The sequence below is a fragment of the Gobio gobio genome, assembly GCF_949357685.1.
Source record: "Gobio gobio genome assembly, chromosome: 2".
In the NCBI taxonomy this organism is placed as follows: Eukaryota; Metazoa; Chordata; class Actinopteri; order Cypriniformes; family Gobionidae; genus Gobio; species Gobio gobio.
Window position 1 is genome coordinate 72,086,787 of NC_137098.1, and position 20,872 is coordinate 72,107,658.

General features: G+C 39.5%; 1 protein-coding gene across 1 annotated transcript; it reads right to left on the reverse strand.

Moving 5' to 3' along the window:
- Positions 1-2,982: 2,982 nt before the first annotated feature.
- Positions 2,983-20,038, reverse strand: LOC307120770 (uncharacterized protein). Its single transcript, XM_079807944.1, has 8 exons — positions 19,887-20,038; positions 16,791-16,829; positions 8,958-9,222; positions 8,249-8,394; positions 7,764-8,046; positions 6,546-6,685; positions 4,510-4,789; positions 2,983-4,395 (listed from the first exon to the last, which is right to left on the reverse strand). Exons 1-8 carry the CDS (start codon positions 19,921-19,923, stop codon positions 4,236-4,238), a joined length of 1,350 nt encoding a protein of 449 aa, XP_079664070.1. The 5' UTR covers positions 19,924-20,038; the 3' UTR covers positions 2,983-4,235.
- Between the last annotated feature and the right edge of the window lie 834 nt (positions 20,039-20,872).

Here is a 20,872-nt window from a genome sequence, read left to right on the forward strand (position 1 = left end):
CCTCACGAGAGGCGTGCGTGAGTAATTTTCCAGGAAGCAAATGGTTACGCAAACAAAAATACTATGTGATACTCGCAAGATTTATGCTAATCAACACATCGGCGTATTCGTTATTGCATAGACTACATGTTAGATGACAACACAAGACTTTCCCATTGCTGTTGTTTGTTTTTTTTTACCAAACACATTTCCATGTGCATAATCATGCGTCACCAAAAGTGCCTGTCATCTTTCAATCTTTTCTAAAATTGCGTGGCTAGTTTTCATCAGATATCTTCTGGGCGGTTCTCATTCAGTTCCAGACACTCTACTAAATACATTGATACGTTATATTTCATTGAATAATGCGCTACATGCGTATAGTATATCAAATAAACAGGACAGCGTCCTCGTGATTAGTAAACTTCAGGAAGTAAACAACAGAAGTTCTATAGCTTTTTTTTACCAGTTTGCTTGTTTTTGGACAAATATTTACTATGGACATCGTACACTGGACTCTTCCCATGGAAAAAAGGTCGAAGTCACCATTATTCTGCCAAACATTACATTTCCAAAGCACAAAAAGGTAAGGGACCCCCCCTCTCTTTGTTGTCATATCACATTGTTTACATTCATACAGAATGACAAAAAAACGTTGCAAAGTTATCTTGATTGTATAATGCTTATACAGAGACGAATCTGCAGTCTCTTATCTTTCAATCAATGCACTGGTTGACCTTATTTCTTGACAAAATGATATTGTAAACTAGCAATCAATGTAAACACTATCAAACGCGGGGCCGTCTGCGATCTCTGAACACAAAGGGGTTAAGTTCGCCCGACGTCCCCCCAGGTTTACCGCGGGGGCAGACAAGGATGCCCCTGTCCAGCGTGTGGAGATTGCAGTCCTGCTGGTGAAGTACACACTAGACCTGCTCCTGACCTGGGGGGTATTCCAGAAAGCAGGTTATGTGACATACCTTGGTATGTTTAAGAGTAAGTAAGCGGAAAACCTCAACTTTCAGTTCCAAAAACGGAGGTAACTTTCAGGGTATGTAAGTACACTCTCTGAACATAACCTGCTCCAGAGTACAATATTATGAATGAATGAATGAATGAATGAATGAATGAATGAATGAATGAATGAATGAATGAATGAATTTATTTTTATTTCGAGCAATATATAAAGACGCATAACAAAGGCAATAAAGAAGCATTATGATTAGTCTGTACAACTAGTTAAATTCATCATACTTTAACATCACAATTCCAACTGTTGCTCGAAAAGGAGTGGGTAGAAGTTAACTTATTTAAACCCACCCCGGCTACAATTTAAAACAGGAAAAACAACAAAACAAGAAAAGGAAAAAAACTAAAACAAAACAAACAAAAAAATACAAAGATAAACAAAGGTAGTGCTTCCTTAATTATTGACATTATCCAAACATTCCATTACAATTTGATATATATTCATATGAGAAAAACTCCAAAAAGAAAAGAAGGGGAAATCCCCCCAAAAAGCAAAACAAAAAACACACATTCCTTAGATACACACCATATATTACCGCATGTAACAATTATGATATCAACAATGATAATCAGAATACCTACGAGGTAAGATAACACAGACTGTGAATTCATAGATCTATACTATTATAGTAATACCAACAATGGTAATCAGAATACCTAAAAGGTAAGATAACACAGACTCTGCATACATGATTTTACACCACACAATTAAACCACGCACTCCTTATAATGAGACAAGACCTTCTGTTTATACAGTGCTTTAAATTGATGAATGCTTTTACATTGTTTATGTTCGAGCCCCAGACTATTCCATAGCTTAACTCCACATACAGACACACAAAAACTTCTCCTGGTGGTTCTGATTGTGGGTAGTAAAAAGTTCCCATAACCCCTCAAACTATATAACTGCTCTCTCTGCGTGAACAACTTTTGTATGTTAGCAGGTAATAAGTTGTAAAATGCTTTAAATAAAAATTGTGCTGTATTAAATTTAACAAGGTCATGTATTTTTAATAATTTTGATTTATAATTATGATTTATATGATTATATATTCATTCTAAAGAAAAAAATTATAACAAGGTAATGTTTAAATGTTAATTAAATTCAAATATATTTATTATTTATTTTATTGTCATCTCACACATGGATCTGCATTCAATTAATTAGCATCAAATAAACAATATAATCCTTATTCTCAGTGAATATTAAACGAAGACATTGAACAAATTATTGCATAACCACCAAATTGGTGATGTGCACAGGTTATGTAAATCGCCATTAAACAAAAGAAGAAGAGGAAGTAGAATGGAACACTTTTTCTTATTCTCTGTTTCCATGGTGAATCATCGATTCGTCGCTCTGTTGAGAATGTCTTGTGTGTTGACCGGGAACATACTCTGAGTTGTCTGAACTTACTCCCGGACTGGTTTTTGGAACCAGCAAACCTCGAGTAAGCAAGGTTTGGGTTAATCAACCGAGGGTTCAAGGTATGTGACGGCTTCCTGTTGGTCTTATTCACTCTCTGAGTAATATAATGGTAGAAATTGCTTAAGATTTGCCTAATGTTCCCCATCTTAATCCATAGACCTCTAAAAAAACCAGCGAAGGGTCGTAACCACTGAAATTGTGCACCCAACCTGATTTAAACGAGACTGGTGATAAACCAGTCATGCTAGGGAAAGTGTAACTCTCTTCTGCTGTAGTTTATTTTTATGGGATATTGTAAATTTGACCATTACTTTGTGCTAATTGTATTTCACTTGTTTATGTATTTGGTGATTCAAGCTAACGGATGGAGGTTTTTGTAAATTACTTGTATTTTTTGTGCTTTTTCGATATGTTTGGATTTATTGTACTGGTGGAATCTGTGTATTATGAATTTGTATTGCACTTGAATATGTGATTATATGTTGTTTCACCTGCTCTGGTCTGTGAAGGGTCAGTTGAATTGATAAAATCCCCACATAGAAACAGGATATGATAGAAAATTGATGAAGACAGTTATTAGATTTCTTTGGGACAGTTTAATTTTATGAATACATCAAATTTGTCTGGATAATACACCAGACTTGAACCCCTTAAATCATCACAAGACTCAAGCTGGACTTCAGTTTGAGCTTCACAACAGTTTGCTTTAAACAAGGACCTGAAAGACACACACATGATGTTAATCTCTATCGTTTAGATCAGTGGTTCTGATGGGTCACAGTCAGCAGGAGAAAATAAAGATAAATGCAAATAATCATATACTCATACATTTTTAGGATTCCAAAATATATGTTTGTATATTTTGCTTTTGGCATCAAAGGCTGTGCGTCTATAATATCTACAGTATTTTGGTCAAAATTCACCTGTCACATAAAGATTAAACAGATGCAACTTGGACAGATCCCCAAAAAGCATCAACAAAACTACACAAAGTAAAACAAAATATGACCAATGTAAGATTACAAATGTATTAATATGTTTGAAATATATTGTGGTACAGTTTAAGGTAAAGATTGACTACATTCTAACATGATCAAGATAATCAGCCCATGGGTTGGAGACATTAAGTCTTTTGTCTTTATTGCTTTCCTGACCATTTAGCAAAACAAGCTCAGAGCACAATATCGTTTGGCTGATTGGGATTAGGATTGGTGATACTCTGTCTGGGCGGGTTTCCCAAAATCTGTATCTTCCCGGCCAGTTCCTGTTCTCTTCATTGTAAGTAAAATGAGCACCATTTGTCTTTAATGGCTCTTGGAGCCCCCGAGTGATTGAATTATCATCTATACATTTGAATGACACTGTTATGCTGATTGAATCTGGACGGGTGACACCGTTATGTCTGAGGTGTGTCCTTTTACCTATACAATTACCTACACAACATATGAATTCCTTAGTTTGAATGTCTCCTCCCCTGCTGTATAATCCCTCCCCCTAAAATGTAGATAAAATACAATGTACAACTTCTTTAGTTAGACTGTTTTCGGACGACGTGCAGCGCAGAGAGTTCTCATTAAAAGAATAACTTCTGTTTGAACGCGATCCCGAAGTATCCTGGTCTTCACTTCTGAGTTTCCTACACTTTAGAAGATAAAAGTTCACAACACCCAGACACCATTAAATACAGGATCACTTGCAGTGAGGACGAATATGGTTTAGTGTCGACTACATGTGTGTTTTATTGACTGCTGAGAGCATGTATAATCAATAAAAGAAATCAATAATAAATTGACATATTTCAACATATTTGGATCAGCCCTTCTGCATAGACCTCCACCTCACACAGAGTGAGAATCCTCAAATCTCCAGGAATGATCAGGTTCACATATCGACCCTCCATACCGTTACAGGCGTAGGTGGACGAACCACCTGCTGGAATACTAGAAATCTCAGCACATCTACAGAGAGACAGAGAAAACTTCATTTAGACTTTATTCTTTCTGCACTTGTGTTTTCAGCCTTGAGGACTCAGGGATTTCTATGGATATTAAGCCAATGAAAGAGGGTCTCACTTGGGATTGTTGTTGCCATTGTTATCCAAAGAGTTTCCAATGTGAATCTCTGCTCCATTTATTCGTTCAGGACAGCAGTCTAGCCTGTTAGTGACGACCACTTTACTAACTCTGTAAGTATCACGCAGATCCAGCCTCCACCATGGGTTAGTCTGAATATTAGTTGATGAGCACGCTGACGATGGTTGTGTGAAACCTGGATTGAAATCAATGGCCTGTTCAGCGATCCAGCTGTCATGGGTTGATGACTGTGTGACGATTCCTCCTGCTGCCAAATTACCTGTAAAATGACAGTATCAAGATATATTTGTGACCCGGGCTGGCATAAGTCGCAATGAGCAAATTTTCAATAATTAGTTATTCTCTATTGAAGAGCCTGCAAAATGATGTATGATTTGTTGGAATCAGACAAAAAATTCATGAGCTACACCAGTTTGAAGTCAATAGAGTCAGCAAAGTCAATTTTGAGAAAAATAGAGGTAAAGTTTTCTGAAGGTTCCAAAACAAAATCACCAGCGACCATACCTTAAAATCCCTTGTAATAACACCTAATTTGTCTCACACCAATCGTCTATAGGAATAATATATATTCAACTTTTTCCCCCACGATAGTACGATTGTTTGATTAACATTAATGAAAAAGACAACCTATATATTAAGACCTACTGTACCGCACGGGTCTAATATAATGATACACATCAGATGCTTTTCCCTGACAGTTAACCAAACGTTCACTTAAGACATAACAGATAATGTGTGCGTGAATACTCGCCAATACAGATATTTTGAAATACTGTAATTCTGTGTATATGGCTGGGCAATATGGAGCAAAAAATATATCTTGATATATTTTGCTATATCTCGATATATACGATATATATCTCGATATCTTTACAGGAAAAATAACCCCCCAAAAACTACTGCAAAAACAAATATGCCAAATACCACAGTCTTTTTTTTATTGAAGTGCAAAGAACAAAGTGCTTTTTCGAAAAGAAAAAATAAATCCCTGTATACAAAACTAATAATTTAACTGTAAAATAAAGGAAGAAATAATACATATTGCCTTCTTTTCATTCAAAAATAAAACAACTCAACTCAAGGTAGGCAGTGCATATAGGAACAAAGTGCTTCTGTGATATTTAAGATACAAAAAAAAAATGATTACATAAATAATTTAACTGTAAAATAAAATAAATAATACGTATAAAGCCACGTTGTTCAACGATGGAAATGGGTGCCATGTCCACCGCTATATGAAATGGCACGGACTCGGTGATGCTACACCACCTTGCACTCTTTCTTTCATATTCTACACTCCGCGTTAAAGATTTGTGGAGTGTTATCTGTGTAGTGATTGTAGTGTGTGGAGTGTTGCCAGAGCTAGTGGGTTTAGTGGCCGGGATCCTTAGTCTGGTGCACTCCTCTTTTGTGAGCTTGTGCCTTGTCTGTAAATGGTGGAAAAGGTTTGTGGTGCTAGAAGCTTTGGTTGGCACCAACTTTCGGCATTCACGGCAGTAGACATCTGTCTGCTGTTCGTCCGACGCCTTAATGCCGAAGTATCTCCATATAATGGAGCCAGTCGTCCTTTTTTTGAGACGAATTCTGTAGCCTCCGGGCTGGTTGCGAACGCCGCCATGTTCAATGAGACAACACGCGAGGGGAGGGGGAACCAAAGCAAGGTGGCGGGGGGGCAAGCGAGCGGGGGCGAGCACAGCACAGAGAAGGCAAACAAGCAAAATGGCGGAATCAGAATTAAATATAAACAATATATCGATATATATATGATGTGTCAAAATCCATATTGTGTTTAAAAGATATCTCGATATATTTTAAATATTCAGATATTGCCCACCCCTAATGTGTATATTGGGATCGGGCGTAGTCTAAGAGGCATCTTTGTGCGCACGCTTGACTGACTGAATGGGAACATGGTGTCGGCCACACATTTGTTTTATTGACTGCTGAGAGTAGTATAATCAGTAAAGAAATCAATAATAAATGGACATATTTCAACATAGTATGTTTGATCAGACCTTCTCCATAGACCTCCACCTCACACAGAGTGAGAATCTTTGAATCTCCAGGAATGATCAGGTTCACATATCGACCCTCCATACCGTTACAGGCGTAGGTGGACGAACCACCAGCTGGAATACTAGAAATCACAGCACATCTACAGAGAGACAGAGAAAACTTCATTTAGACTTTATTCTTTCTGCACTTATGTTTTCAGCCTTGAGGAATAGAGCCCTGCCGTGCTAGGGCCTCAGCATCTTGGGCCAGGGCCGGGCTAGGGCCTAGATTTGTGTAAATTTTTTATCCTCCGGCCCTATTACACATTGTTGCAGCCATTAAAATAGTTCAGTTTTGTTTTTAATGCCAAAGTAGTTATATTTCGTTCCGTTTCTTAATGAAGTTAATTTAGAAAAATGTTTAAAGCATTTTTTTGTTTGTTAAATTAAAGTTTTTGTTTTTTAAAGTAACGACCAAGCGGCCGACAGTGAGTTAACCGCATGTTTGATCAATTTAGCCTCTCAAATCAACACTCGACTTGTCTTGCAATAAAATCCATAGATATAAAACATTTCAAGCATCACAATGTTAGTTTAAACGTTTGGCCTAAAAAAAGGCAATTTTTGACAAGCTGAGGCTATATGCTGCTCGCAACGGCGCACGCAAACAAAACGGGCCACACAATCGGAAAAAACAAAAACATGCTGGTTGTCTTACCTTACACCTCTCTACAATATGAATATAAATCTGATCTTCAATTCCAGCCCCATGCTATATGCACATTTAACGAGTTCGCATCAATGAAAGCAACAGATCTAGATTTCAAGATCAAAGACCGCAATGTGAGAACGAGCGACCTAAGCACAGATAAGAGCATTTAGTTTCAATGTCTAAGACTTTTTTCAGTTTCACTAGAGGCAGTTTGTGTTGGCTTGGTTTACTCATTTGCGGCGATCCGTTGCATAGCGCCAGCCCCGCACCGTACTCTAAACACTGTGCGAGCCGTCGTGACAGTCGCAGTATCGTGGTCTCATGTTGTTTCCACCAGCGCAGCACATCTCATTGTATCTTTTAATTAATGAATGTCTAAAATATAAAATGAAGGAAAAAGGCCCAAAGCCCGGCCCGCGTTTGAGGTATGACGTGAAAATTGGCAGAAAGGCTCAGGCAGAAATGCAGGGCTCTATTGAGGAATCAGGGATTTCTATGGATATTAAGCCACTGATAGAGGGTCTCACACAAGATTGTTGTTTCCATTGTTATCCAAAGAGTTTCCGATGTGAATCTCTGCTCCGTTTATTTGTTCCGGACAGCAGTCTAGTCTGTTAGTGACGACCACTTTACTAACTCTGTAAATCTGACCCAGATCCAGCCTCCACCATGGGTTAGTCTGAGTATTAGTTGACGAGCACGCTAACGGTGGTTGTGGGAAAAAACCTGGATTGAAATCAATGGCCCATTCAGCGATCCAGCTGTCATAGGTTGATGATTGTGTGACGATTCCTCCTGCTGCCAAATTATCTGTAAAATGACAGTATCAAGATATATTTTATTTTATGAGCGTTTATTTTATTTTAGCAATGCACTTCTATCAGATCTGTCTGGTTTAAGACTAGAACTACACTCTATAACTATATTAACACCACTTGAATGCAATCAGAATGGCTTCAAAAAGTCAATTTTGACCAGGAGTGACCCGTTTAGAACAGGTGTTATGAATTACCTGGATAAACCACATAGATTTCCACCTCAGCGAGAGTCAGAATCTTATCATTTCCAGGAATAACCACAAATACATATTGTCCCGCCATCCTATTACACGAGTAGCTCTGGGAAGCTCCTGATGGAATACTAGAAACTACAGCACATCTGGAGAGAGACAATAGTGTGAGTTGCTTTTGCTCATTATGACATTATTTTCTTCTCTCAAAATGTATTTAATATACTGTATATTTTATGGTTTGATATTTGCCCAACTTATGTACAATATGATGTTTTGAACAATTATTTTATTTGCAGCTAAGCTGCAAATGCAATTGAAATGTGCAATTATTTGCCATGCTAATAAAGCTTGTTACAAATATTATTATTGTCAAATTTTGTAATGTTTCAAACATTCTCTTAACCAACACAACCACCAATATTGGCGTCATTATTCATGTTAGAAATTGATCAGTAAACTCAGCTTTGATCACAGGAATAAGTTATTCACACTGAAAGCAGTTATTTGAAAGTGGAATAATATTTCACAATTAAAAAAAGTTTGCTGAAGTCTCTGATTCATATCAACAGGATGTTTTGCATAACCGGTCAGAGTTATCATCAGTGAACAGTGGAGGCAAACAGTTAACTGGTTCTAAAGATGCTTAGTAAAAAGTTACCAGCCAACTGGACAGAATGTCTGTAAATAAGAATATATCAGAAAGACTCACATGGGGTTGCTGAAAACATCTGTAGGAATGTTTCCGACCCGAATCTCTGCCCCGTTTATCCTGTCGCTGCAGCAGATGTCTAGTAGTCTGTTAGTGATGACCACTCTGTTCACGGTGTACACCTTCAGCAGATCCAGCTTCCACCACGGGTTGCTTTCTGTCAGTGAATGTGTGATGGTGTAGGGATCCCTATCCAGAGCGTTTTGGGCATAACAGTAGTAATCTACCGACGACTGGCTGGGTGTGCCCCATCCTGCTCTGTTCGCTGGAATATGTTCATGGGAAAAACAGAGTGTATTGTAAAAAGTGCTATACAAATAAAACTGTGGATGAGAGTATGATGTGGGGACTGATGGGACGTAGTTTTGCTCTCACAGACTATGAGTGGAAGGAGAATTTTGAATAACACGAGTCATTTATGACATTTTATTTAACATCAACTGCAGCTCGTTTCTACGTCAACGTCATTTCTACGTCAGCGCAGTCCTTTCCAGTTATGGTTTTCAATCCAATCAAGTGTTTACATGTTCTCTTGATCGGTTAAGAAAATAAATAAATGGGAGTCACGTGGGGGCAGCGATCAAGATGGCCGCAAGTTAACGATCCTAGTCACACTCAGGAACTAATTTACTTGAATTGTTTATAATCCTACAAATTTACACGACCATTTGCTCACTGCAGATAGTTAAGAATTCAGTGCATTCAGATTTCTCAGAAAGAACACAAAAAGGTATGGCTACGTCGAGATATTTTAAAGCTTCCACACGGAAGGCCCCGGTACACCAAATTGAAGATGATGCCCCAGACATGCCAAGCAGCCCTAAGGATTCGAACAAAAGCCTCGAAAGTGGAATGGGAAGCAGCTGACAGATTTATCAATGAATATTGTCACTGAGGAGCAGGTTAAGGAAAACAAATAAAAAAGGTGAGCCTGTGTTCCTTTCTTTTTTTTCTTCATGAACATTTAAATTCCGTTGGAATGTGTGGGAATGTAGATACTGAACGATAACTCCTAAGTGGCTTAGAAACGGCCAAGAAGACAGCATGCACAGGAGCTGTGATAAACCTACGGGCCAGAGTTTTTTTGCCTTTTTTTCTTTTTTTTTTCCTTTTTTGTTTTTTCCCTCTTTCCCCATATTTAGGATATTTAAATATTTAGGAATAAAACTATCCCAGAATGTCACCATTGCTGACAATGGTGACATATGTAATGCTCAGTGTTGGGGGTAACGAGTTACAAAATAACGGATTACAGTAACGATATTACTTTTTTGGGTAACGAAGTAAAGTAAAGCACTAAAATTACACTAAAAATATTGGTAACTACTAGGGGTGTAAAGGTACACGTATTCGTATTGAACCGTTTCGGTACAGGGCTACCGGTACGGTGCACGCGTGTACCGAACGGTTATGAATGTAATGTTTAACAGTTAACAGTCGGCTTGTTGTAAGCGCGGAACACACTTCAATCCGAGTTCCCACACGAACATATACGTATTCAGTCCATATTATCATGAAATTCAAACTATAAATGACGTTTTGATGCTCTTTAATGTGCGTGACTGATCAGTGATCACTAAACACAGTTCAAGTGGGCGCGTGACCGCGATCATTTGTGAACGGTGCACGCGTCGAACGGTTATGAATGTAATCTTTAACAGTTCACTGTCGGCTTGTTGTAAGCGCGGAACACACTTCAATCCGAGTTCCCACACGAACATATTAAGTATTCAGTCCATTTTATTCCACGAAATTCAAACGATAAATGCCGTTTTGACGCTCTATGTGGCGTGACTGGTCACTGAAGCGCACGCGCGTGAACGCGATCATCTGTGAAGGCGATCGATCATCTGTTACTAAAGATTCAAGAATAAACATGAATGACGATCTGAAGGTATGCTGAGGATACATTACAATTTACTGTCATGTATATATGTGGTGTAATCGCTAAATCAGTGTTTCAACTGCGGAAAGATGTCAATATAACTGCTTGTGAACTAAACAATATCATGTAACGTTAGCATCACATTTACCTCAGGCAGTCATTCAGTGTCCACAGAATTTTATTCACTAGAGAAATCAACTCTTTCGCTAAATATATGCTCTATATTAGCCGTTATATTCATTATATTCTACTTAACCTGTTAGTGATGTCTTGATTATTTCATGCATGTTAAATAAACCTGTCATGAAAATGACAGACACTGTATATAAATTATTATATTTCAACAACGATTTGGAGAAAAAAACTATTTTATAATTAGATTTAGAAGTTAATGCAAAAACTGCCTTATGTGAAGTTTACATATTTGCACACAATGTGTTATTTGAGTGTTGATTATTATACCTAAAAATAAATAGCACCTGAATTTAGGCTAATAGTTTGGCCTCTGTTGTGAACCTTTAATATTAATGTACAAGTAAGGGCTCCCTATATAATTTACAGAAATATCTTAAATAAACTTTTAGATATAATTTAATTCATTCAAGGACACTTTTTTCTCCAGTAAACCACTGTTAAATATAAAAAATAAATAAAAAGCAATTTTGTAAATCTGCTGTACCGAACTCGTACCGAACCGTGACTTCAAAACCGAGGTACGTACCGAACCGTCAGTTTTGTGTACCGTTACACCCCTAGTAACTACACTACTTTACTAGACTATAGGAACGCGCTTTCCTGCGTTACTCAAGCCGCGTTTGCCTGTGTGTAAAGATCTGATATGTTTAAGTGCTGCGTGCACCGTTGCCATAGAGCAGTGTTTCCCAACCGAGGTGACGTCTGACGAGAGCAGGGGTGCCGTGTAAAAGTCCTTCAAATTCTCTCTTTGCAAACTTTGTTCAATGCATATAGTGCTGCAGTATGTTCGAATACTAGTCATTTTCGCCGTCATCACAAATGAGAAGTTGCGCGCGCTGTGAGAATATTTTGTCTATGTGCACTCATCCGAAAGCGCGCACACGTCTCACAGTGCGCAAATATTGAGTTCTCTTTCAAGTTTTGCTCTTGAACGGACAAACTCACACAAAAACTATGTCAACATGCCCATCTTGATGAGTATCCTAGCAGACATAGTCTGTATATGCCTTAAAACGACGCATATCCGAGCATTAGGTCTTTAAAGGGGCAGTATTATTAGGTCTTAAAGGGGCAGTTTTATTAGGTCTTAAAGGGGCAGTTTTATTAGGTCTTAAAGGGGCAGTAGCCTTTACTGCTGTCTGTTTAATGTCAAACAACAAAAGACAAGGGCATCACTCACTGCTCTTGATTGAATAGATTTAGTAAATTTAATAGGATTAATGTTTAATTTATACAGTCAAATATGCAATGTTATTTTACGTTTGATTTCTGTACCTGAAAACTAATGTTAGACGTACCTGAAAAACCTGAAAAGCATTGTTTATTTTATTAGTGTCTTTGCTCAATAGTATTTATTTGTGCTGCTGCTTGTATTTAAATTATTTGTTCTTGTTATTTTCTTTATCTTTATTTGACAATAGTCCTTTTTGTTTGTTTGGGGAAACACTGCCATAGAGCCATGATGTTTGTCCATATATCTGCACGGTAAATTAAGAAATGGGAAAGTAAAGTAATAAGTAGTGTAGTTACTTTTCAAATACAGTAACTAGTAAAGTAATCTCATTACAATTTACAGATGTAACTAGTAACTAGTAATTAATTACTTTTTTGGAGTAACTACCCCAACACTGGTAATGCTGCACTGCATACTGGGAGCCATGAGTTTTATACTGTGGTGGCTTAGTAGGGTTGGAGCTAAACTCTGCAGGACATCAGCTCTCTAGGTCCGAACTTGCCTACCCCTGACTTGGAGGTACAGATATGTACCCTTAAGGGTACCACCCCAGTGACGGCCACTTGTACCTTAAAAGGCATAATTTTGTCCTCTTTTTTTTGAGTGTAGGGCTGCCCCAACTAAAGTTTTTATTTCTACTAGTTTAGCCGTTGTTCACGCATTTAAGCCGTTGTTCACAAGGCGCTGGCGCCTCCATGTCATTGTCTGCTATATTTGCTTTGTATTTATTAAATCCAGGCAATTGGTTGATAAAACACTGATTGAAATTAAGATACAATTTATACAAAACAAAATTCACTTTAAAGAAAGGCATTCAACAAAATAAAACTTAATGAAGCGGTCAAAATCATTTCTGATCCCCATGTCTTCTGACATATTGTGCATCTTATGTGTCCTGTTCACTTTTTATTATCAACATAAAATAAAATAAAAAATAACAATATTTAAACATATGAAACTAAATACTTGTTTTAATGGCTACAACAAGTAGCCTATAGTAGGCTGCAGTACAGAGAAATTTCATGTCGGAGCGGATTTGAGTGCATGTCATTTTACCAGCGTCGTTCACATGCTCTGGTAAATTAGGCAGGTTTTTTTGCATTCATTTTTATTTCCTGTCACTGTGCAGGCTCTTTTATTATCACAGTGTAAACAGCTCAATAACCCTTTTATTTAAAGGTTTAATGTAGACCATGACCATAGTACATTGCATTACGATTGCAGGAAGAATCAACAATGTCAAAAATGTGATGTTCAGTCAAATGTCTGTCTGTGTGTGCGGTTTAAACGAGTGTTCTCACCCATATGCTTGTTGTGCTTCATGTTTTATAGACTCAATATTGTTTCTTATTCAAATATGGTTATATGTGAATGTTCTATTGAAAATAATAGTTTGGTTTAGTGTTTGCTTTAGTTGGTCTGTTTGACTCTTGATCTTTTAATGCTAGTTCCCTTTCGAGGGAACTCACACTGCATCGGAACGACGAATTTGGGGACACTCCCTAAGCAACAGCGTATCTGAAGTCTGAATGAAATCAAGCCAATCCTTATTGGTGTTGCGTCATGACGTAACTATGACGGCATACCCGGAAGATACATAAAGGGGAGCCTGTGCATAGTAATGGCAGTTATCGCTCTTCAGCATAGCGCTCTGTGTGAAATCTGTCTGTCTATTTATTGTTGTACGTCTCAAAGAAAAAGTGAAAAGTGTGTGTGAGAATGGCGACTGAGAAGAGAGACTTCAAGCAGTGTGTGCATCCGTGTCCCCACTACATGTCGGGCTCGGACACACACTCGCTTTGTGTGCAGTGTTTGGGTGTGGAGCATGCTCGGCGGCTCTCGAGGGAGCCGGCTCACACTTAGACTCTTGCGCTCTCGGCTGGCCGTGTTTGATGAGGCCGGCCAGCCTCGTGAGCCCTCTGGTTCTGGACCCGCAGTCGCTGAGGCGGGTCGCTTCAGGGGAACGAGGCTCGGTTGGCACCCGAGGCCAGCCTCGAGAGGCTGGTTCCCTTAGTAGATTATCTCGGCACGTGGAAACGCCTTGCGAGTATTTCTACGTGGGTCCTGCGTACTGTAGAAAAGGGTTACAGACTGCAGTTCGGTCATCCTCCACCGAAATTCTGTGGAGTGACGTGGACTGTAGTGGTACCAGAGCGGGTTCGGGTAATGGAACAAGAAGTAAAATCCTTGCTGGTAAAGGAGGCCATAGAGTATGTTCCTCTGCCAGAGAGGGAGTCTGGGTTCTACAGCCGGTACTTCATAGTTCCAAAGAAGGATGGAGGGTTGCGTCCTATTCTAGATCTGAGGTATTTGAATCGATCTCTGATGAGGTTCAGGTTCAAAATGCTCACCATTCCCACCATCGTGAGTCAGATCCAGTCCGAGGACTGGTTCGTCACGATAGATCTGAAGGACGCATACTTCCATATATCCATCCTTCCGTGTCACAGGAAGCTCTTGAGGTTCGCTTTCAGGGGCGAGGCGTACCAATATGGAGTGCTTCCCTTTGGTCTAGCTCTTTCCCCACGCACGTTCACAAAGTGCATGGATGCAGCTCTGGCTCCAATGAGACTCCAGGGCATCCGTGTGCTGAATTATATCAACGATTGGCTCATTCTGGCCCAGTCGTACGATATGGCAGTTCGGCATCGAGATGTCGTTCTAGCCCACATAAACAGCGTCCTGTTGCCGGAAATCCGTTTCAACAGACGCCTCCCTCACTGGTTGGGGCGCGGTCATGGACGGCCGCTTTGCGAGGGGCCGTCATTCCTCCTGGCACATAAACTGCCTGGAGATGATGGCGGTCTACAAGGCTCTCAGGAGCTTTCTCCCGGACTTCTGCGGTCACCATGTCCTGGTACGGACAGACAATACGTCTGTCGTAGCGTACCTCAACCGGCAGGGGGGTCTGAGGTCGCACCCTCTATGCAGACTGGCGCATCAGATCCTCCTGTGGGCCCAAGGGAAACAGTTGTCCATCAGGGCAATGTATGTCCCGGGGGTCCAAAATCAGGGAGCAGACATCCTGTCGAGGCAGGGGCTGGGGCCCGGGGAATGGTGACTCCACCCGGAGGTGGTGGAGGCCATGTGCGAGAGGTTCGGCCCAGTGGAAGTGGATTTATTCGTGTCTCGAGAGATGACCCACTTTCCACTGTGGTTTTCTCTCACGCATCCGGCCCCACTGTGGCTGGATGCCATGTTGCAGACGTGGCCGAGGCTGCGTCTGTACGCATTTCCCCCGATCGCTCTGCTCCCGGGAGTCCTGGAGCGGGTCCGTCGACAAGGCGCCAGCCTGCTTCTGGTGGCGCCACGTTGGCCGACTCGGGTTTGGTTCTCGGCACGCCTGGAGCGCATGCTTCATCGCGATAACTGCCATTACTATGCACAGGCTCCCCTTTATGTATCTTCCGGGTATGCCGTCATAGTTACGTCATGTTACATTCAGATACGCTGTTGCTTAGGGAGTGTCCCCAGATTCGTCGTTCCGATGCAGTGCTCGTTCCCTTTCTCAGGGAACAAGGGTTATATACATAACCCGAGCCGTTTTCCTCTGTACTGTGTTTGTAATGGCAAGAACAGCCAGAGAAAATGTGATAAGACAATGTTTTAATTTTACATCTCCTCTTGTGCTTTTTTTCTCATTTGCAGATTCATTGGCTGTTGTTTATTGCTGCTCTTTCACTCTTCGGGAACAGCGCCGCAGATTTCAAACAGGTTTAAAGCTTGAAAAAAGTTCACAGCCGATGACCGTGAGTCATTGAGATGTTGTTACAGTAGGTGGGTGGATCTTCAATATTTCATAAACACTCCCATAAACAAGCAACATCTGCAGGACTAAATCACAGTCTCTTTTTCCACACATCTTGCTGCCCAGGTGCAAATCATGTTGTGATTTCTCCGTTGACTTGGATGGAAGGAATTGAAAAGCAGCCAATTTGAATTGGAATAAAATAGGGATTTCAGGAATGCTTATTTTATTCTCTCAAAATGGCATTTATCATATTTTGTACAATAAATAATAAATCCTAAATAGCCCATATAGTCACAAAAACTGCTGCTTTATTCAGTATAGATGCAATCTTATTAGTCCAATTAATTTGTTCAGTTTAACTCATTACATTTTTTAACGCAATTAACGCAGCATCCATTTCCCCGTCATCCTTTGGCTAGCATTTCAATATATGATCATGCTCTTATTCAAGTGAATGCTTTTAACATTTTTTTAACTTTAATGCTAGGTTTTATTAATTAATCGTGATTAATTATAGAACAAATTTGATTAATTAGTTCATGTTTTTCAAGCGATTTACAGCACTAAAATGAATACCTTGAACCATTTCTAACGATTGAATTATTCTGTACCTGCTTTATTTTCACCTTAAAATCCATTGGCATTTAAATTTCCTTTGCATGGGATTTTTAAGTTTGTGAGTTTTCATTATGTGTCGGAAATTGTGGAGCCCTAAAAAATTTTCACAGCAGCACAAATTAATTAACAAAAGATGTAATGAAATCTCACCTTCTTTTTCATCTGCCTCGATTTGAACTGAGAAAAACCCTTAAAATGAGAAACACAGAATGATGGCAGTATTAGTAAACTGAAAAATAAGTAAAATCAAGTCACCTTCCTTTATACAGCACTTTATATACAATACTGATTGTTTCAAAGCGGCTTCACAGTAATAAATAGGAAAATAACAGAATCAATGATGCAAATGTCATCAAATATGAGACAAACTCAAATTCTGCTGTAGATTTGAACTCATTTGAATGGAATGGCGATGTAAAAAAAAAAAAATCACAAAAACTTTTTTGCAAGAGAACCCAAAAGCATTGACATATGATTTTTTTATCCCATCTCATAATATTTCCATCACCGTATAAGTACAGTATAATATTTTGTAGGGCTGCCCTCGTTTAAAAATTTGTATTAGGTGAAAAAGGTATTATGTATTTAATTCAGTTTTGAAAGTGTGCTCTAGCACCCTGCAGAGAGTTTTCCACTAGATTCCAGAAAATATTGGAAAAAATAATTTTGTCTGTATCATGTTGTATGCAAGATTTATTTACCCCTGTACAGGGTCCGCAGAGTTTAAGATACCACCACAGTTGTCCCTAACTTTACCCTTAATTGTACCCATACCACCACACCTGTCCCTAACATAACCCTTAAACTTACCCATACCACCACACCTGTCCCTAACATAGCCCTTAAACTTACCCATACCACCACACCTGTCCCTAACTTTACCCTTAAACTTACCCATACCACCACACCTGTCCCTAACTTTACCCTTAAACTTACCCATACCACCACACCTGTCCCTAACTTTACCCTTAAACTTACCCATACCACCACACCTGTCCCTAACTTTACCCTTAAACTTACCCATACCACCACACCTGTCCCTAACTTTACCCTTAAACTTACCCATACCACCACACCTGTCACTAATTTTAACCTTTAAACTTACTCATACCACCACACCTGTCCCTAACTTTACCCTTAAACTTACCCATACCACCACACCTGTCTCTAACTTTACCCTTAAACTTACCCATACCACCACACCTGTCTCTAACTTTACCCTTAAACTTACTCATACCACCACACCTGTCCCTAACTTTACCCTTAAACTTACTCATACCACCACACCTGTCTCTAACCCTACCCTTAAACTTACTCATACCACCACACCTGTCCCTAACTTTACCCTTAAACTTACCCATACCACCACACCTGTCCCTAACTTTACCCTTAAACTTACCCATACCACCACACCTGTCCCTAACTTTACCCTTAAACTTACCCATACCACCACACCTGTCCCTAACTTTACCCTTAAACTTACCCATACCACCACACCTGTCTCTAACTTTACCCTTAAACTTACCCATACCACCACACCTGTCCCTAACTTTACCCTTAAACTTACCCATACCACCACACCTGTCTCTAACTTTACCCTTAAACTTACCCATACCACCACACCTGTCCCTAACTTTACCCTTAAACTTACCCATACCACCACACCTGTCCCTAACTTTACCCTTAAACTTACCCATACCACCACACCTGTCCCTAACTTTACCCTTAAACTTACTCATACCACCACACCTGTCTCTAACCCTACCCTTAATCTTACTCATACCACCACACCTGTCCTTAACTTTACCCTTAAACTTACCCATACCACCACACCTGTCCCTAACTTTACCCTTAAACTTACCCATGCCACCACACCTGTCCCTAACTTTGCCCTTAAACTTACCCATACCACCACACCTGTCCCTAACTTTACCCTTAAACTGACCCATACCACCACACCTGTCCCTAACTTTACCCTTAAACTGACCCATACCACCACACCTGTCCCTAACTTTACCCTTAAACTTACTTATACCACCACACCTGTCCCTAACTTTACCCTTAAACTTACCCATACCACCACACCTGTCCCTAACTTTACCCTTAAACTTACTCATACCACCACACCTGTCCCTAAATTTACCCTTAAACTTACCCATACCACCACACCTGTCCCTAACTTTACCCTTAAACTGACCCATACCACCACACCTGCCTCTAACTTTACCCTTAAACTTACCCATACCACCACACCTGTCTCTAACTTTACCCTTAAACTGACCCATATCACCACACCTGTCCCTAACTTTACCCATATCCCACCTCAATATCAGCAAAAGTGTTTTTCAATACAATATGAGCACAATAAGTACATTGTACTTATTTTTTGATGTAGGGTTACGGTTAGGGTTAGGGTTAGGTTAAATGAGAGTGTCATGAAAAAACAGATTGTCATCTCGGCAGTGGACGCGCCTATATGCATGTTTCAGGATTACATAATCTGAGAACATTTATTTTCCACTTGAATTGGTTCTTTTAAAAAGCACATTTCAAGCTTTCTATTGATATATTTCTATATATGTCTATGAGGCCAGTTGAGTTTCAGTTAATTTTTGTGACGCGCTCAAGTTCACTGAGACCGAGATGGCAGAAAGCGCATCCTTTTTGTTTTTATTGTCTTTATTTTACAAAAGCACAACGTTTTGTTGTTATTGTGAGTTTAAAGAAATACAAGTAGGCCCTTTACAGTTTGCATCACTCTTATCTGTGACAAAAAATGATGGAGTATTTTAAGTTAAATAAAGTGATCGCGCCGGCGCCTAATAGTAGTGCACATTTATCTTGGTTAACATTAGAGCGAGCGGACTTGTAAAGTTGCTTCTTCTTAAATGTTTCAAGTGATAAGACATATTTGAGGTCGATGAATGATATGCGAATGTTTGGATTTCCTGTCGCTAAAGATTTGTCCGTCACAGCCTGTGTGATTTTTACACTTCCTGTGGAGTCCCCACATAATCCCCACGCGCGACTAATAAAAAGATCAAGCCTCTTCTACTCGACTATTAGGAGGCAGTCCTAGTATTTTGTTAGATTTACACTTAAGAAAAAAAAGGTAAATTGGGTAATATTCGATGTTCTCTAGAATGATGTATTGTATATTATTGTTCTTCTGTTAGTGATCTACATTCTGTTTCCAGCCTCATCTTTCAGAAACGCCCAAGATATTAGAAAAGATATTTCACTTACCCAGTAAAAGCAACAGACTCCTGAAGAAAACCCTCATGTTCACTTCTCGATTCTTTCTGCTTTTGTTTGAGCACTGAATGAAAGTTGTTCCTCTGAGAGAGTGAGAGATAGAGAGAGAGATGATAGAATGATGCAAAAGTTCAGCTTTACATACCAGTGGGACTTCAGTCAGTCGTGTCACATGATCATCTTTCTCCTCCTCCATTCCCATATTTCTCTCTTTCTCTCTCTCTCTCTCTCTCTCTCTCTCTCTCTCTCTCTCTCGTTGACTGGAGCTGGAACGTTTTTTATTTTTTATAAATCATCTTTCAAATTCATATATAAACAAGCGAACAAGCTATGAGTTTAATGTCTGATTAAAGCTACAAATACACTAAACTGGATCTCCTGAGAGAAAACTGAGGGAGAGTCTTCCTAAACTATATTAAGGTTTGTATTTAATTTTTTTTGTTCAAATTTTAACATGCTAACCTTAATTCTGTCATTATTTACTCACTCTCATGTCATTCTGTCCTTTCAGTGAAACACCAGAGGTGAATATTTTGAAGTTAAAGAAGACTGAGGCTGTCAAACGCCAAAATTACTGAATAAAATGCATCACAGAAGTGGTTCATCTTCTCTAATGTTGTTATTCCTCTTGAGTGTTTTTTCTTTCCCATTTCACAGACACTGCAATATTACAAGACTTTTTTCACAAGGCATTTCTAATGCATGGCCCCGTATATCGTCCATCATGAGGGGAAGCTCTGACACAAGATAAAACTGTTGAAACACTTTAAAATGTACATATTAACATACACCGATCAGGCATAACATTATGACCACTAACATTGTGTTGGTCCCCCTTTTGCTGCAAAACAGCCTTGACCCGTCGAGGCATGGACTACACTATATCCCTGAAGGTGTGCTGGTGTAACCCCTTCTGTTCAAACCGCCCCGCTCCAAGCGGGACTCGAACCCCAGTCCGCCGGCATGAGAGTCAGACC